The sequence below is a fragment of the Dromiciops gliroides genome, chromosome 1, assembly GCF_019393635.1.
Source record: "Dromiciops gliroides isolate mDroGli1 chromosome 1, mDroGli1.pri, whole genome shotgun sequence".
NCBI lineage: Eukaryota > Metazoa > Chordata > Mammalia > Microbiotheria > Microbiotheriidae > Dromiciops > Dromiciops gliroides.
This window is the reverse complement of record NC_057861.1, coordinates 8,013,227-8,031,331: the sequence shown is the minus strand read 5'-3', so window position 1 is coordinate 8,031,331 and position 18,105 is coordinate 8,013,227. Positions and strand designations below refer to the sequence as shown.

The 18,105-nt window shown below is 56.8% G+C and overlaps 1 protein-coding gene across 3 annotated transcripts; it reads left to right on the top strand.

The window, feature by feature from the left end:
- The first annotated feature begins 245 nt into the window (after positions 1-245).
- INPP5J (inositol polyphosphate-5-phosphatase J) lies at positions 246-16,491 on the top strand. 3 transcript variants are annotated; one of them, XM_043976812.1, is made up of 13 exons: positions 264-628; positions 3,804-5,815; positions 6,115-6,225; positions 6,962-7,070; positions 7,476-7,592; positions 8,301-8,476; positions 9,261-9,372; positions 10,626-10,735; positions 10,870-11,053; positions 12,585-12,722; positions 14,511-14,588; positions 14,760-14,864; positions 15,552-16,491. In XM_043976812.1, exons 1-13 carry the CDS (start codon positions 527-529, stop codon positions 16,125-16,127), a joined length of 3,930 nt encoding a protein of 1,309 aa, XP_043832747.1. In that variant the 5' UTR covers positions 264-526; the 3' UTR covers positions 16,128-16,491. The 3 variants fall into 3 exon arrangements, with proteins under 3 accessions (XP_043832748.1, XP_043832747.1, XP_043832749.1); XM_043976814.1 differs by having other exon boundaries at positions 387-628; positions 5,125-5,815; positions 15,552-16,490; XM_043976813.1 differs by lacking the exon at positions 6,115-6,225 and having other exon boundaries at positions 246-628.
- Positions 16,492-18,105: the final 1,614 nt, after the last annotated feature.

Below are 18,105 nucleotides of genomic sequence, written 5' to 3'. Positions count from 1 at the left end.
TCCTCCCCACCTGGTGCCAGAACAGGCCTGAGGGTTGGATTATAGAAGGGGCAGCTTGCCCGTTTTCTCTTAGGACCCTTGCCAGCCCCATGCGCACCTGATAATCCGGCATGCCCGTTCCTAAGGGGCCCCAGGATCCTCTTGGGTCTCCCCCACCCCATCCGGGCTGGGCTCCCCTAGTCCCTACCCCCACCACACTCTTCCACCTGCTGACAGCCTGCTCCTCCCCACCGACCCGTGGCCCAGACGGGCGCACGGTAGGGCACAGGGGCCCTGCGCCTTTAAATCCTCAGCAGGTTAGGGCGGTGAGTGACATCACTGGAAGCCTCCCGGGGAGCCGGGAGCCGGGGCCGGCCGAGCTGAGCCGCAGGAGCCAGCGGAACCCGAGTCGAGCCGAGCCGGGAGTCGGGAGCCGGGAGTCGGGAGTCGGGAGTCGGGAGTCGGGAGCCGGGAGTCGGGAGTCCGGAGTCGGGAGCCAGGGGCCGGGAGCCGGGAGCCGGGAGCCGGGAGCCGATCGCTAGCACTCATGGAGCAGCAGCGGCAGCAGCAGGGAAGCAGCGGGGGGCCCCGGAGGCCCGGCCGTCCGGCCCCTCCCCGGGCCGCCCCGGAGCCCGGCGGCCTGGCCAAGGTAAGCCCCGGCGGCCCCCAGCCCTCCCCTCCCCGCCCCCAGGGCCCCCACATCCCAAACCCTAGGCAGCAGCCGCCACCTGTCCGCACCTGCCCCAGGGCCAGAAAAGCGATCGCGGCGCCCAAGGGCAGCGGAGCGGCTGGGGAGTCTGGAGGCTGGCTGGGCTGGACTGAAGGAGGGGGCTTTCCTGGGCTGGGGACCCCTCCCAACACACACACCTGGGGAACTCAAAGTCCAGCCCACCTCCCCCTCCCTCTTAGCGGGCTTTGGCCGAGGTGGGTGGTCCCTGGTTGGAGTACTGGGCCCCCCATACTCCCCCAGGTCCTGCCCCCCCCAAAGGGTTTTCTTGGAGTGGCTGCTGGGGTAGCTTCTCTCCATCAGGGTTCTGTAGCTAGAGAGGTGCGATTCTCTCTTCCCCAGTAAAAATCCCACCAATTGGAACATCTCCCTGTATGGACACTTTGGGGTGGGGGTGCTCCTGAGTCCTGCTACCCATCCCCCACAAGGGATACCGGTTGGGGCTCAGAGTGGCTCTTGGTTACTTGACCCCCATAAGAACATGAGAGGCTGAGTGGGATTGGGACCTCCCAGTTCAGTCGTCCCTCCCCAAGCTGGGGACCCCGGAGTCCTCCTACTCTTACCCAAAAAGGGGGTACAAAGTGTGTGGGTGGGGAGCAAACTACCCTTGAGGCTTGACCCCAGAAGGGCATGAGAGGCAGTGGTGGGGGTCAGCCTTTTAGCCCCAGATGTGCAAGTCTCCCTCAGGCTAAGGAGGGCTCAGAGGTAAGCCATCAAATCATATGTCTGAGAGGGAACAGGGCAGCAGGGGGAGGAAGCAGCACCTCGGGGAGTCAAGTCCACATACACACACATCCCATTATAGCCAAGGGCAGCTTCACCCTGGCTTCCGGCAAACGGGGGCATCACTGGCGGCAGCTGCAGAGACGGCACCAGAAAGCAGGCACCCAAGGCTCTTCACCTTCCTAGATCCCGGCCATGTGGGGGCTCCCAGGACAGGACGGCTAGTCCGGGGGGCGGGTGGACACACCAGCTAAGAATGTGTCAGATGGAAGACCTGGGGCCTAGGAAGCCCAGCAGATTCCCCGGGCCCTGCTGGCTGTTGTCCAAAGGGCAGGGAGGAAAGAATGGAGCAAAGGAAGGGAAATGAAGGTCAGGGGCAGGGTGGGGAGAGAGGCCTGGGGTCAGGAGGGGACACTGGGGCGAGGGGGGGAAGGGGCATGGAAAGCAGAGGAGGGGGGCCTCTGAGAAGAGATAAGAACCACAGAATCCTAGAATTTCCGAGCTGGCAGACAACTTGGCTATCATTGAGCTGTCCCCTGAGAGGCCACCCGGTCTAACCTCTTCATTTTCTGGCTGAGGAAGGAAACTGAGGAAAGTGTAGAACTTTCCCTGGGTCCCATGCAGAGGAAGAAACCAAGTCTGGATTTAAACCCAGGTCCTCGGACTCCACAGTATTACTTCCACTTCAGGAAAGGGATGGTAGAGGTCATCCCCCCTAAGCTAGTAGAAGAGGAAACAGACCCGCGGAGGGGAAGGCACCTGCCCCTCCAGTTCACGGTGTGACCAGCACCAAGTTAAGGTTCATTTCCATATGTTCTCACGCCCAGACCTGGGATCTTTCCTCGTGCTCCAAGGTGAAAGGGAGCAGTCCAGGCAGCAGGTGGGAAGGGTTAGTACCCAGAACACAGCATGGTGGGACTTCAGTTGTCACGGGCCCAAGGGACAGCCAGGACCTGTAGGCCCCACCTGCTCCCCACCTTGCCTTCTCTGTGGCTATTTAAATTTTCTCCCCGAGCCCCCGGTTATAAGAACGCCGCTGCCCAAGCGTTCTGAGAGCAACAAAGTCCTGGGGTTCCAAGAGTCCGATGACAGCAGGGTTCCAAGAACCCCAAGGTCCCGAAAGCCCTAAGTTCTGCAAGGTTCCATGTCTGCTGGATGGTAGGAAGGTGGGAGGGGAGGGCTGAGCCCAGACTGCAAACTGCCCCCAAGCTGGTCCCCCTGGGATGGGCACAGGGCCAAAGAGTCCCTGGGGTGGGACCCTGGTCAGTCACCCCCCCATTGGGCCCTTTCCCAAGGAAAGGGGATGGGGCTGCCATCTTGGGTTGGGAGCCCGGCACCCTGAGGTGTTCTTCTGACTGCAGGGTACACGGGGTGGGGGGGAAGCTCCCACCTTCCCTTCCCCAGTAAGTTAGAACTACCACCCACCAGAAGCCTCTCTGGGGGAGGAGGGCAGGAAGGAGGTGGGAGCCAGTCCCAGCCACCCACTCCCTCTCTCACTGGGCTTGGAGGCGGGCACAGAGGCTGGGCTGAGCCAGTTGGGGGCTTGAAGTCTGTCTGGGGAGGGCTCCCATGTGAAGCATCAGCTGACCAGCAGTGCCAGGGCTCAGGTCCAAGTTCAGGTCCCCTCCAGAAACTCTTATGGGCTGTATCAGGACTGGTTTGATTGGAGGGTCCCCCTCCTGGGGGCAGGGGAGGATCATCAGATGTAAAACTGAAAGGGACTTTAGCCATCACCCGGTCCAATTTGGGGCTAGTCTGCACAATGAGGGAGGTGGGCTGGGTGGTCTCTCAGGCCCTCCCCGCTTTCCATTCTGGGGACCTCTGATCTTCCAAGAGAAGCTCTTGTGGAAGAAGAGCCCACTCAGGGCCAATGGATAAAGGAGTTCTGACTCAGGGTGAATGGGGGCCGGGGAGAGAAAGATTCTGTGAGACAGCTGAGCTTGGGCACTTCCCAAAAGCAAGACAGACTGAAATGAACTCACCTCCTGAGGGTCAGATATCTCTACGAGAAGTTGGGAAATATCGTTCTCATAAGCTGGAGAAGGGGGGCATAGACTCATAGATACAGAGCTGGAGTGGGGGCCGCCTAGTCCAACCCCCTCACTTTACAGAACAGGAAACTGAGGCCGATACAGGGACTTACCCAAGGTCACACTGGAAGTGAGTAGAATGATAGAGATTCAAGCCCAGGTCCTCTCTGACTCCTAATTCTATGCTGGTTCTTGTTAGTTGTAGCTTCTCCCTGGCATCGGTTAGTCTAGTCTGGAAGCAGGGGGGTAGGACAGGTGACAGCCTGTCTTAGGGCCCTTCCCACCCTTGGGATATCTCCCTGCCTTCCCCTATGGTGGAGCCCAGCTCGTTAATCACTTCACAGGAGCAGGCAGCCCCACGGCCCTTGGGACAGAGACCAAGGCCAGCACCCATGGGACTGAGCCCAAATCCACCAACCAAGGAGCAGAGGCCATCTTTGTCTTCCACTGTGGAGCAGAGACCAGCCCTGTCCCCCAACTCGACTCTGGCCCCGGTGGGGCCCTGGCCAGCGACCACCTCCACGGGGCACCGGCCATCTCTGACATCCCTGGGACCCAGCCTGGCTCCATCACCTGGGGAGCAGGGCCAGCCCCCTGTGTCCACGGGGCACCGGCCGTCTCTGACATCCCTGGGACCCAGCCTGGCTCCATCACGTGCAGAGCAGGGCCAGCCCCCTGTGTCCACGGGACCAAGGCCATCTCTGACATCCCTGGGACACAGCCTGGCTCCATCACCTGGGGAGCAGGGCCAGCCCCCTGTGTCCACGGGACCAAGGCCATCTCTGACATCCCTGGGACACAGCCTGGCTCCATCACCTGGGGAGCAGGGCCAGCCCCCTGTGTCCACGGGACCAAGGCCATCTCTGACATCCCTGGGACACAGCCTGGCTCCATCACGTGCAGAGCAGGGCCAGCCCCCTGTGTCCACGGGACCAAGGCCATCTCTGACATCCCTGGGACACAGCCTGGCTCCATCACCTGGGGAGCAGGGCCAGCCCCCTGTGTCCACGGGACCAAGGCCATCTCTGACATCCCTGGGACACAGCCTGGCTCCATCACATGCGGAGCAGGGCCAGCCCCCTGTGTCCACGGGACCAAGGCCATCTCTGACATCCCTGGGACCCAGCCTGGCTCCATTACCTGGGGAGCAGGGCCAGCCCCCTGTGTCCACAGGACCAAGGCCATCTCTGACATCCCTGGGACACAGCCTGGCTCCATCACATGCAGAGCAGGGCCAGCCCCCTGTGTCCACGGGACCAAGGCCATCTCTGACATCCCTGGGACCCAGCCTGGCTCCATCACCTGGGGAGCAGGGCCAGCCCCCTGTGTCCACAGGACCAAGGCCATCTCTGACATCCCTGGGACTCAGCCCGACTCCATCATTGGCAGGACCATGGCCAGCAGCGCCCTCTCCTTCCTCCTCCACCTCCTCCTTCTCCTCAGCAGTGGAGAGCAAGCCTTTCCCGACACCCCCAGTGGAGCAGCACCAGCCGGTGTCATCCTCCCCTTCTTCGGGGCAGAGGCAGGGTCCTGGATCCTCAGGCTTAAATCCAGGACCACCAACCATAGAGCAAAGGCGATCCTCCCCATCTCCCCAGGGGCAGAGGGTGGCTCCAGCATCCACAAGCCATAACCCTGCTCTGTCCTGCCCCTTACTTTGTCCAGCTTCATCACCAGTGGAGCAGAGACCTCTATCACCCTCTGGAGAACCATCTTGGACATCCCTAGAGCCAGCCCCAGCTCCATCATCCAGGGATTGGATGCACTCTGAGCCCAGACTGACCCCCTCTTCTGAAAGACTCCCTGTACCCCGGCCCCAGGGCACAGGCGGAGCTGGCACCCCCTCACCAGCTGGGACTACCCACACCCTAAGCCAGACTTCAGCCAATCCCTCCCTCTCTCTCTCCTTCCGCCCTCGGCCCGAAGCCCCCCGGAATCCCAGTCCAGAGGACTCTCTCCTGCCCCGGCCACCCCAGGCCCTGCCACTCGACACAAGCCATGGTCAGCAGGAGGCAGGGACCCGCTCTCCAGTCCTGCTGTCTCCTGTGTCACTGAAGCCAACGTTCCCCACCTCGACAGGAGGCCCCGTGGCCCTCCCGAAGCCACCCCCCTCCCCTAACCGCTCACCGAACCGTTCCCCGGGCACCAGCCATGTTAATGTGGCTGCACACTTGGGAGCCCCACCCCCTAAGCCTCCTGAAGCATCCCCCTCTAAGACTATCATAAATGGGACAAGCCCCAGTGGGCACAGGAGTGCTGCCCCCCCAGTCCAGGCCCCTCAGGCTCCCCTCCCTTCTTCCCCTTCTGGATCAGCCTGGTCAGCACAGTCTACCTGCAAAGGAGACCCTGGCTTCCGGTGAGAGGGGGGAAATGCCTAGAGATCCTGGGCCCAGGGATGGGGGGTGGGGGAGAGGGAGGCTTCACTGGACGCTAGCCCGGGGGATGTCAGTGCTACCTTCCTGCCCCCATTTCTCCCCAGACAAGCCCCTGTACCTCACTTCTGATCCCCCGGAGCAGCAAAAGTCCTGGCCCAAGCCACTGGAGGGGCTACAGGGGGACCCTGATCCATGCAAAGTGCCCTGTGCCTGGCCTTGGGGATGGGAGGGGCCATGGGGGGTACTGCCCCTCCCATGCCCAGTTTGGCTCGCCCGGCAGGATCACCATAGTGACGTGGAACGTGGGTACCGCCATGCCCCCTGACGATGTCACCTCCCTCCTGCATCAGAATGGGGATGACAGCGGCGGTTCAGACATGATAGCCATTGGGTGAGGGCCATGGAGCGGGGCACCCTCCTTTTTGACACCCCCTACCCCCCAACACACACCAGATGAAACTCAACAGACATAATTTCTCAAGAAACTGAGAGCCTGAACAGTTCCTCACATACAGCAGGGGCTTAATAGATGCTGTTTGACTAGTTGATGGGTGCAGTGGAAAAGCTGTGGATTTGAAGTCAGGACCTGGGACATGCACTCTGATGTTTGGGCAAGTTACTGCCCCTCTCTGGGCCTCAGTTTCTCTTTCTGTAAAAATGAGGAGCTTGTACTAGATGGCCTCAGATGCCTTCTAGATCTAGAGTTCTGATCTATGGGTCTTTCCTGCAGACACTAGAGCCCCATCTTCTCGTCAGAGAGTCTTCCCCCCTCCCCATCAATTAATAAGCACTCTGGAGCATCTCCTATGGTCCAGTTAGTGCACTAGCCTTAAGAATACAATCGCAGTCCTCAAAGAGCTTACATTTGCCTGAGGGATACAACAGATGCTTTGGACTCCTCCTATACCGCCCCACCCCCCAACCTCATACTGACAGGGGGAGGAGAATAGGAGTGGGGAGCTAGAGAAAAGAAGGGAGGGAGGATAAGTGTCCCAGCTGTCCCCCTGCTTGGGGGCTGGGGAGGGCAGCTGGAGCTGGAAAGGGGCACTCCTTTAAGGGTCACAGCTGGGTGCTCTCCCAGTTGGGTGGTCCTGAGCCCAAACGTGCTTCCTTCTTCCCTCCTCCAGGCTCCAGGAGGTGAATTCCATGATCAACCAACGACTCAAGGATGCACTCTTCACTGACCAGTGGAGTGAGCTCTTCATGGATGCATTGGGGCCCTTCAACTTCGTCATGGTAGTGACCACTGCCCCAGCAGAGGTTCCCCCCTCCTTGACTCTATGGAGGGGCTGAGAGCTTCCCATAGCTAGGAGTGGGCTGTGAGGCTGCTTACCTCTTACTCCTTGGATTCTAATCCCGATTGAACTGCTGGGCCTCAGTTTCCCCATCTGTAAAATGAAACTAGATGGTTTCTGAAGTTCCTCCTAGCTCTAAGATCTTGTGACCTCACTAGCAAATTTCATCTCCCCGAGCCTGTAAATGATGACCTCTGAGGATCTTTCCATCTCGAGCTATGCGTCTGTGCCTCTTTCCATCATTTTCCACGTAGCCTTGCTGGGTCTTTACATTGGCCCCTGGGAATGGGGTCCCCTGCATGCTCCCCTTTCCCCCTCCCCCAGCCCATGGCCTGCCTCCCCCCAGGTGAGCACAGTGAGGATGCAAGGAGTGATTCTTCTGGTCTTTGCCAAGTATTATCACCTGCCCTTCCTCCGGGACATCCAGACAGACTGCACCCGGACCGGGCTGGGTGGCTACTGGGTGAGTACCTGAGAAGGCAGAAGAACCCTGGCCTGGGAGACAGAACCTAGGAGGCTGGAATGGTGACCTTGGGTGATTTACATAATAACTTCTGTCAACCTCAGTCTCTTCACCTGGAAAACAGGGATGGCCATAACACTTATCTCATAGGGCCATAAAGCTAGGAACCGCAACAGCTATTTCATCATTATCAGAGACGTCCAAGTGAGAAAACTCCCCCTCAGGAGGCAGGCAGCCACCTTATGCAACTTCTAATCCTAAAGAAGACAAATTTATATAGAAACTTGACTTAGAAAACCACAGATTAACATTATCTACGTTGTATTGTATTTTGATTTTGTCATACATTTCCCAGTTATATTTTCATCTGGTTCATCCCCTAATGGGGAGGAGGGCTCTGAGTCTGAACCCTCTGGCTTAGAACCCGGAGAGATTATGACCTACCCAGCGTCTCACAGCCATCATGGGAATTTGAGGAGCAATGTGACAGAACAAACAGTTAGAGGACCATCCTCCCAGTCAAGAAGGCCTGCCTCTGACCCATGCTGGCTGTGTGACCTTGGACAAGTCACTTAACTGCTAAGTGTTCTAGGCAACTCTTTGAGATTGTGAGTTGCAATAAGTTGCTATTTGTATCTGTGGAGGGAGTGCCCACATAGGAAGTCCCAGGATTGTACACATTCAAGAACATTTTGGTTATGATTTCAGGGCAACAAGGGCGGCGTGAGCATCCGCCTCTCGGTCTTCGGCCACATGGTCTGTTTCCTCAACTGTCACCTTCCTGCCCACATGGACAAGGCTGAACAGAGGAAGGAAAATTTCATGACCATCCTCAACATGCAGCAGTTTGAGGGGCCCATGGCGCACGGCATCCTGGACCATGAGTACGAGGGGCTGGGGCTGGGGCGTGGCCGGGGCAGGGCTGACTCAGTGTTCCCATCCGTCAAATGAGGGGCTCAGCCCTTGGAGGCCTGGCTGTGAACCTCAGCGGAGCCGCCTTTGCTTGGGACTGTGGTCAAGTCATTTCCCCCTTTGGAAAATGGGATGGTGGGAATATTCAGGCTTCCTACTTACCCCACGGGGTTTTGAGGAAAACACTTTAAGGCTTCTAATGCTCCAGAGAAGTGGGAGGCATGATGAGTGCAGCTCATCCCTAGGACACTGACCTAAACTCTAGTTTTGAAAAAGTGAATTTTTTGAGCAAAGGGGGCTGGGGGAGGGGGGATCCACAGGACACCAGGACTTGGATCTGGAAGAGACACCTCAGGATATCTGGTCCCAGCCTCTTGTTTTACAGATGAAGGGCTTGAGACACAGAGGCCAAGTGCCTGTTCAAGGTCACACAAGAGCAGAATTCTCACCCAGACCTTCCGTCTCCAAATTCACTGCTCTTTCCATTTTCACTTGTTCTGACTTCTCAGAGGAGTCTGGGTTTGCGATTCCATTTTCTTCTTTTCTTTTGGAGGGTGTGTGTGGTGGGGGGAAGTGTCATGGGGAGTGGAGTAGGGGGAGACACTCAGGACTGGTCCTTCATGCACCCTGAAGCAACAGACCCTGGCACAGGTAGGGAGCTCCCCCTGCCCTCCCCTGTGGCCCTCGCCATGCCCTCTGCTTGGCCCCCTCTGGATGAGCCAGGAGCCTCACTCGCATCTCTTTCCTGGTCCCCAGCATTGTCTTCTGGTTTGGGGACCTCAACTTCCGCATCGAGAGTTATGACCTGCACTTTGTCAAGTTCGCCATTGATAACAACCAACTACAGAAGCTCTGGGAAAAGGACCAGGTGAGGGGCAGCTAGGTGGCACAGTGGATAGAGCACCGGCCCTAGATTCAGGAGGACCTGAGTTCAAATGTGACCTCAGACACTTGACACTTACTAGCTGTGTGACCCTGGGCAAGTCACTTAACCCCAATTGCCTCACCAAAAAAAAAAAAAAAAGGACCAGGTAAGGGTCAGGCCAAGGCCCCCAGCCCTGTGCCGTCTCCATCCCAGACAGACAGACAGACAGACACACACACACACACACATCACACCCAGAGGAGCATGGGCTCTCCAGTTCCCCTGTTCTCTACAGCTAGCCTGGCCCTGCCTGTCTTTGAGGCCCCCAAAGGAGGGCCCAGGCCTTCCCTCCCCCATCCCTCCACTCCTTTCCCTACTCTCAGTTACATCAGGAAGCCTACTCTGAGCTGGCCCTGTCTGCTGGGCCTGGGGCCAGGGGGAGGGGGGCGCCAGGCCACAGGCTGCCTTTTCCACTGTTAATTATTCAGGAGGTTGGAACCACAGTGTCCAGGCAGCCTCTTACTCACCTGCCTCCCCTCCTGAGCCTGGCTCCTAGGCCTGGCCCAGCCTGTGGGGACCTCAGGTGAACCCAGGCCCAAGGAACCGCGAGGCCGGGGCCCAGGAACTGGGCTAGGAGGGGTTGGCTGAAATGACCTCAGGAATGGGAGGCAGGAGTCTGGCCTCCACCCCTCACTAGATATCCAACTTTGGGCAAGCCCCTAGAATAAGGAGGTTGGATCCCACACTCTCTGGGGTTCCTCCTAGGGCTGACATTAGAATTGTAGATTCAGAGCAGGAAGAGACCCCGGATGTCATCAAGTGCAAACTCATTTTGCAGATGAGCAACTGGAGCCCTGGTTAAGTGACTTACACAAGGTCACACAGGTTATAAGAGCAGATGAGGCATCCAAACCCATGTCCTTCGCTTTCCCATCTAACCCTCTCTGCTGAATCACAAGGGCTTCTGTGTTGTGAGGGCCGTCTCCTGGGCTCTGACATTCTAGGCCCTAAAGCCCTCTCAGCATTAGCTTTCTGGGTTCTAAGGGTCCTTCTCAGCTATGACATTCTCTTCTTCGAGGGCCTCCCTCGCTCTATTATTCTACGTTCTAAGGTCTTTCCCACCTCCATTATTCTTTGAGCTTGGTTCTGGAAACTGAAGGGCTCTAGGTCCCCTGGGTTTGGGCCCAGCGATCTTGGCTCAGGACTATCCCAGCTCAGCCTCCTGACTCTACTCGTGCCCCTCCCCTTCATCCTAGCTGAACATGGCCAAAGGCTCCTGGCCGGTGCTCAGGGGTTTCCAGGAGGGGCCCCTCACCTTCGCTCCCACCTTCAAGTTTGATGTGGGCACCAACTATTATGACACCAGGTAAGGCCAAGTCTGCTCTTGGGAGCCCATGATGGTGGTGGGCTGGGAGGCCCAAGGGGACAGAAGGAAAGGACCTCCTGAGCCCGCTCTGATTCCTGTACTCCCCTTTCCTGTCTCTTTCCCCCCGGACATAGTGCCAAGAAGCGAAAGCCTGCCTGGACGGACCGAATCCTCTGGAAGATCAAGGCACCAAGCGGGGGGCCGAGCCCCTCTGGCCGAGAGAGCCACCGGGTGCAGGTGACTCAGCAGAGCTACCGGAGCCATATGGAATACACCGTCAGTGACCACAAGCCTGTGGCTGCCCTCTTTGTCCTGCAGGTGAGGACTGGCCCCACCGCCACACAGGCCTCTCCTGGCCTCCTGGCCTCCTGGCTCCTGTATCACTTCCCTCATCAACCTGCTTCCCCAGCTCTCGCCCTACCACTCAGTGTCCCAGAAGCCTCCTCCCTGTCCCTTGCCCTCCACTCACCAAAGCTAGGACACAAGGCATCTCAAGCATTTGTCCATCTTCCTTGGTGGGAGAGGTCCCATCGAACAAGGAAAAGAATATAGGGGGCAGCTAGGTGGCGCAGTGGATAGAGCACCAGCCCTGGATTCAGGAGGACCTGAGTTCAAATCCAGCCTCAGACACTTAACAATTACTCACTGTGTGACCCTGGGCAAGTCACTTAACCCCAATTGCCTCACAAAAAAAAAAAAAAAGAATATAGGACCAGGATCCCAGGAGGCCCTGGCTTCTCTCATCTCTGCCATGAGCTCATTGGCAAACCTCAGGCATGTGGCCTCAGGGTCAGGGACTTGGTCCAGATCAGCAGTTTTCAAATCATTCTACTGACTATAAATTGCGGAGAATGTGTGACCTGCTTTGATAGAAAGAGTTGTCTCACCTGGGAGTTCCCTAAACCAATGGAATCAGAGGCCTGGCAAGAACGATAATAATGACACAATGATGAGTAGCAGTACAGAATTGGATTGGGAATCAGAGATATTCTACCTCTGTCAGTTATGACCAGTGTAATATTGGGCGAATCTGAGACCCGGGTAAGGACCATATAAAAGGGGGACATTGGACTACGTGACCTCCTGATCCTCAGCCTGGTATGGCCCAAGTAGTTTCTCCTCTCCCCCAACTCCCTTCTCAACTCTTTCTGCCCAGGAAGCTCCAGCCCTTCTCTCAGCCCATGCTACCTGGTAGCTGCAAGCACAGAGTCCATCCATGTACTTCCAGTCCCAAAGTGCTGGAGACAAAAGTGGTTTAGGAAATACCAGGCTTAAATGGCCTATGAAATCTCCTCTAGATCTTAGCATTCTCCCCTGAGTGACAATAATAACACAAATCATAATGATAGTTATTATTTCTATAGCTTTTCCACAATTATTTCATTTGATCTATACAGCCACAGCACAAGCGAGGCAGGGCAGGGAATCTTATCCCTATTTTCAGGGCTAGAAAACTGAGGACCAAAAAGGGAGTATGAGGGGTAGTTAGGTGGCGCAGTGGATAAAGCACCAGCCCTGGATTCAGGAGGACCTGAGTTCAAGTCTGACCTCAGACGCTTGACACTTACAAGCTGTGTGACCCTGAGCAAGTCACTTAATACCAATTGCCTCACCAAAAAAAAGGCGGGGGGGGGGGGAGTATGATTTGCCCAAAGTTTCAGAAGGGAAATAGCCTTCTAAGCATTCCCCAGGGGAAGTCTTGGGCAGCTCATCGAGGCAGATGCAACCTTGGCTGCCTCCCTGAGTGAGGACAGGGGTGGAGCTCTCCCTCCTGACATTCTCACACCTTCCAAGATGACTCCCTCCTCCAACACTTCTCTATGCACCCCCTCCCCTCCCCTGGAGACAGTTTGCCTACAGAGAGGATGTACCCCTGGTGAGGATTGAGGTAGCGGATGAGTGGCTGAGGCCTGACCAGGCAGTGGCTCGTTACCGTATGGAGAGTGTCTTCTCACGAAGTTCCTGGGACTGGATCGGCCTCTATCGGGTGAGACACCCACCTATGCCCACAAGAGCAGTGGGAAAAGGGTGAGAAGGATGACACAAGTGTCAGGACCCCCTGAACCTGTCCCATGGAGGGCAGTCAAGTAGCAGGGTTGGGAGGGGCCTTAGAACAGGGGATATCAGAGCTGGGAGGAACCTTAGAACAGGGGATGTCAGTGTGGGAGGGGCCTTAGAACAGAGGATACCAAAGCTGGGAGGGGCCTATGAGGAATGTCAGTGTGGGAAGATCCTTAGAACAGGGGATGTCAGAACTAGGAGGGGCCTCAGAACAGAGGATGTCAGAGCTGGGAGGGGCCTCAGAACAGGGGATGAATGTCAGAGCTGGGAGGGGGCCTCAGAACAGGGGATGTCAGAGCTGGGAGGCAGCTTAGAAATATAGAGTAGGGACCACCATCGCTTGGAGGACACTTTTTGGTGAATTTAGCTCCAAAATTAAGTATCTGGGGTGCAGCTAGGGGGCCCAGTGGATAAAGCACTGGCCTTGGATTCAGGAGGACCTGAGTTCAAATCCAGCCTCAGACACTTGACACTTACTAGCTGTGTGACCTTGGGCAAGTCACTTAACCCTCATCGTCCTGCAAAAAAAACAAAATTAAGTATCTAAGGGGAAGCTTGAGGATTGCTGACTGAGGGGAGGATGCAGGGACTGGGACCAGGCCCAGCTGACCCCTTCTTCCCAGCCTGGGCTTAAGAAGATGATGACAGGGGCAGCTAGGTGGCGCAGTGGATAGAGTCAGGAGGACCTGAGTTCAAATCCGGCCTCAGACACTTAACACTTACTAGCTGCGTGACTCTGGGCAAGTCACTTAACCCCGATTGACTCACTAAAAAAATAAAATAAAATAAAACAGAAGATGATGACAGCCACCTCCACTGGGCCCCAGCTCCCCAGCCCCTCCTGGGTGGGGCCCAAGGACTCCTCTGCCTGGGTGGGGCTTGTGGAGTCTGGAAGGAGGCCACAGCCTTGAGCAGGAAGAAGGTCCAGAGTCCTCTATGCCTCCTATCCTGCCCCTGCCTCTTCTTCCTGTGTGACCTTTAGCAAATTACTCCCCCCCAGCCCCACCCCTGCCTGTTCCTCCATCTGTAAAATTGGGGAATGGGTGGGGCTGGGGCTAGATGAGTTCTGAAGGCCTCACTTTCAGAGGCTTGCAAACAAATCTAACAGAACCAAGCCTGCCTTTCCCCTCTTGCTGGGGGTGAGACTGCATTCTGTGGAGATAACAGTCACAGGGCCAGTCTGCGGTGCTGTCAGGGTTCTAAGGCTTAGCAACCTTGTTCCCAAGGCTGTTTTACATCTGAGCTGACCGGAGCTCACAGGCATGAAGTCAACTTGCACAGTTACTCTTCTTAGTCGGGATCTGAGCTGGGATTCAAACTCAAGTCTTCCCCCCACCCAGTAATGAGCATTTATTTTCTCTCCTTTCCATGTCTCTTTCCCATTGGGAAAAAAAAACCAAACCAACCCTCGTGACAAATATGCCTAGAGTAGCAAAACAAGCTCCTTTGCTGTATCCAAAAGTGTATGTCTCATTCTGCCTCCTTAGTCCACCACCTCTCCATCAGGAGGTGGGTATCAGGCTTCCCCGTGGTTCTTCTGAAATGGTGGTTGGTCACTAGCATCTTCAGTGACTTCCAGCAAGAGGGAGGGGGTCAGAGTCAGGGCCCGAATCCCTCAGACAGACCAGCAGATAGATGGAGGCAAGACCCCAGTGAGAAAGGCAGAGTAGAAATCAGGGATGTTGGGCATTTACCCCACACTGCCTCCTCCCAGGTGGGCTTCCGGCACTGCAAGGACTACGTGGCCTATGTGTGGGCCAAGCATGAAGATGTGGACGGCACCACCTACCAGGTGACCCCAAGGGCCCCATCCTATGGGGGGGGGCTTCTCCTGCCCCTTCAGGGCCCTCCATATATCCTTCCCCCTCACACACCCTTGCACGCACACACAGAGTGCTCCAGCCTTCTGGGGAGCTGGGGGGGGCAGTGTCACCTAACACCCCCCCCTTCTTGTTCCTCACAGGTGACATTCAGTGAAGAGTCACTCCCCAGGGGCGGGGGCGAGTTCATACTGGGTTACTATAGCCACAGCCAGAACATCCTCATCGGGGTCACTGACCCATTCCAGGTCAGAGAATGGGAAGGGAGGGAGAGTGGGGCGGGAGGAGAGAGAGAGGGAATGGGGAGGGGGGAAATAGGAGGGAGAGAAGAGAAGGGGAGAGGGACAGGACGGGGTGAGTGAGGGGAGGGGGGAGGGGCCAGGAGGGAGGAGAAGAGGGGGGAGGGGCCAGGAGGGGGAGGAGGGGAAAGGAGGCCACCCCCAGAAGAGCTGGGGACCAGAGAGAGGGGGGAGGAGGGAAAGGAGGAGGAACAGGAAATATTCCTGCTACAGTGAAATCCATCGGTGCTGGAGTTCAAATTCTGACTCCCATGAGACTCTAGGCATGTGTCTGGGGTTGTTTCTTCGTGTTTAAGAATGAGAGGGTTGGAGGGGGGCGGCTAGATGGCGCAGTGGATAGTGCACCATCCCTGGATTCAGGAGGACCTGGGTTTGGATCAGGCCTCAGACACTTAACACTTACTAGCTGTGTGACCCTGGGCAAGTCACTTAACCCCCATTGCCCCTCAAAAAAGAATGAGAGGGTCAGACTGGAGAGCCTTGGAGGACATGCTCAATCTCTGATCATATGGACATAGTGGAGTTTGGAAAGGCTGGGGCGGACCCTGTGTGAGCTGGAGTCTGCCTCTTGCCCTCTTTGGCTCACACCTACCCTGCCCCTGCCCTGATTCCTTCTCATTCTTCCTCACTGCCCAGATCTCCCTGCCCGCTTCCGATGAGGGCAGCAGCCCCACGGACAGCTCGAGGGCCAGCTCCGAGGGTGAGGATGACAGCACCCTGGAGCTGCTGGGCCCCAAGTCCCGGAGCCCCAGCCCGGGGAAGATGAAGAGACACAGAAGCCGCAGCCCGGGCCTGGCCAAGTTCCCCGGCCTGGTTCTCCGGCCTTCATCCCGGGAGCGGGGGACGAGCCGCAGCCCCTCCCCACAGGGCCACCGGCCCCTCAAATCCAGCGGCTCGGGGCTGAAAACAGGACCGAAGGCCAAGGAGAAGAAGGGAAAAGCGAGCTCGGGCCCCGAGGAAGACGATCCACCCCTGCCTGAGATACCCGGGCCCTGGAACTTTGCATTGTCCAGCTCCCTGCCTCGGCCTGTGCCCCGCACCCTGGGCCTCCTGCCCTCCCTTCGGCTGGAGCCCATCCTCGGCAGCCAGTGGCGCGCCGAGTCTGAGCAGGAGGACCAGATCAGCCCCAAGAGCCCGAGCCACAGCCCTCGGAGCCCTTCACCCAGCCCCAAGAGCCAACCGGGGATAGAAGATGGGCCCTTGGGGCCCTGAGTGGGAGCCCATCCCCAGGAAGCCACCATCCCCAGTAGAGAGCCTGCTGTGTGACCACCCTCCCTCTCTGTGCTGCCTTTGCCTCTACCCCACCCATGGCTCCTCCTCTGAGCCCTGCAGGCCAGCCATCTGCCCATGGGGAGGGCCAGGAGGGGCCCTGCACAAGTGTCGAGCTGGCCAGGGGTTACCTCCATGCGCCATCATGAAGAGGGACCCCCCTCCCTCCATCCTGGACCCTAACCTGTGACGATCACTGCCCCCTTGCTTTCCCCAAGCCCGGCGCTGGGTGCAGGGGGGCTGGGGGCTGTGTACAGCCCCCAGCTGCCAGCCATCATCCTGAGGGTTGTTTATTTGGAAATAAACTTCTCAAATCTCTTCTGAGACCCTTTCTTGGATGGGGGCTGGGGTTCTGAGACCCTTTCTTGGATGGGGGCTGGGGTTCTGAGAAGCTCAGAGACAGAAGGAGCTTCAAAAGCCCAGGCTGTAATGCAGCAGGAGCCTCCCAGACAGCACGGCCCACAAGTTAGCATCCATCCTCCCACTTTAAGACCTCCAGCGACAGGGAGCTCACTACCTTAAAGGGAGTCCATCCCACATTTGGCTGGCTACGATCATCAGGAAGTTTTTGCTTCTGCACCATGAAGGACAGCAGATTCAGAGCTGGAAAGGGTCATCTTTAATCAAAGTCCTTTCATTCTTTTTACAGATAAACAGACCCAAAGAGGTTAGGTCATGTGCCCAAGGTCTAGCAGGGCTAAGATCTGAAGCTGGATTCTCTCATCCCAAATCCATTAAAAATGATGCTTCCTGGGGGCAGCTAGCTGGTGCAGTGGATAGAGCACCGGCCCTGGATTCAGGAGGACCTGAGTTCAAATGCGGCCTCAGACACTTGACACTTACTAGCTGTGTGACCCTGGGCAAGTCACTTAACCCTCATTGTCCTACCCCCACAAAAAAAAATGATGCTTCCCCCCACACACACATAACCCCACCCTGTGCCTGGTCCTGCCTTCTAGAACCAAACCTAATTTCTCTTCCATCTGGCAGCCCTTCAAATACTCAAAGAGCAAGGGCGGGGAGTAGCAAACACCACCTAAAAGGAGGAAAGAAATCAGCATTTACTAAGCACCTACTATGTGCCAGGCATTCTGCTTAGGGCTTTACAAATATCTCATTTGATCCTCACAACAACCCTGCGAGGTAGATATTTATCCCCATTTTATGAGGAAATTGAGGCAGACAGAGGTTAAGAAGTGACTTGGGGGGGCGGCTAGGTGGCGCAGTGGATTAAAGCACCGGCCCTGGATTCAGGAGTACCTGAGTTCAAATCCGGCCTCCGACACTTGACACTTACTAGCTGTGTGACCCTAGGCAAGTCACTTAACCCCCATTGCCCCGCAAAAAAAAAAAAAAAAGTGACTTGCCCAGAGTCACACAGCTTAGTAAGTGTCCGAAACTGGATTTGAACTCAGATCTTCCCGTCTCCTCTCGAAACCCATCTAAAGAATGTCACCAATGAATTTCAATTGATTTCCTAGGGCTTCCAAGTCCTCCCCTCCCCTCCACCCCCTCCACCCCGAAGGAGACCTTGAGTTGTAACTGCAGGGCTTCTAATGAACTATACATTCGCTTCAGGTGAAGTGCCTTCTGTGTGCAGTGTAGGGTGCTGGGCACTGAGGGACTAGACCTGCCTACTGGGGAAACGCCTTGTACAGGTGCGCATTGGCAGGCACCTCCTCTGTAAGTCAAGGAGACCTACTTGGGGCTCTGGGAGGTTAAGCAGCTAGCCCGGGGTCAGGAAAGCAGTGTGAATCAGAGGCAGGCGGCAGGGGAGGGTGTTTATCCACTACAAAAATGAAAAATAGTCCCCCGAGGAGCTTAGATCCTGGGGATGGGCATGGACACGTGCGCCGAGGAGTAAATGCATGGTAATATGAAGGGAAAAGGGGAAGCAGACAAAATGCCCCAAGAGACATCT

Bases quoted from the DNA above. Each gene is read 5' to 3' on its own strand.
- INPP5J (XM_043976812.1), top strand. From the start codon at position 527: ATGGAGCAGCAGCGGCAGCAGCAGGGAAGCAGCGGGGGGCCCCGGAGG. The intron at 9,373-10,625 runs GTGAGGGGCAGC...CCTTCATCCTAG, and splicing joins AGCTCTGGGAAAAGGACCAG to CTGAACATGGCCAAAGGCTC. The intron at 14,589-14,759 runs GTGACCCCAAGG...TGTTCCTCACAG, and splicing joins TGGACGGCACCACCTACCAG to GTGACATTCAGTGAAGAGTC.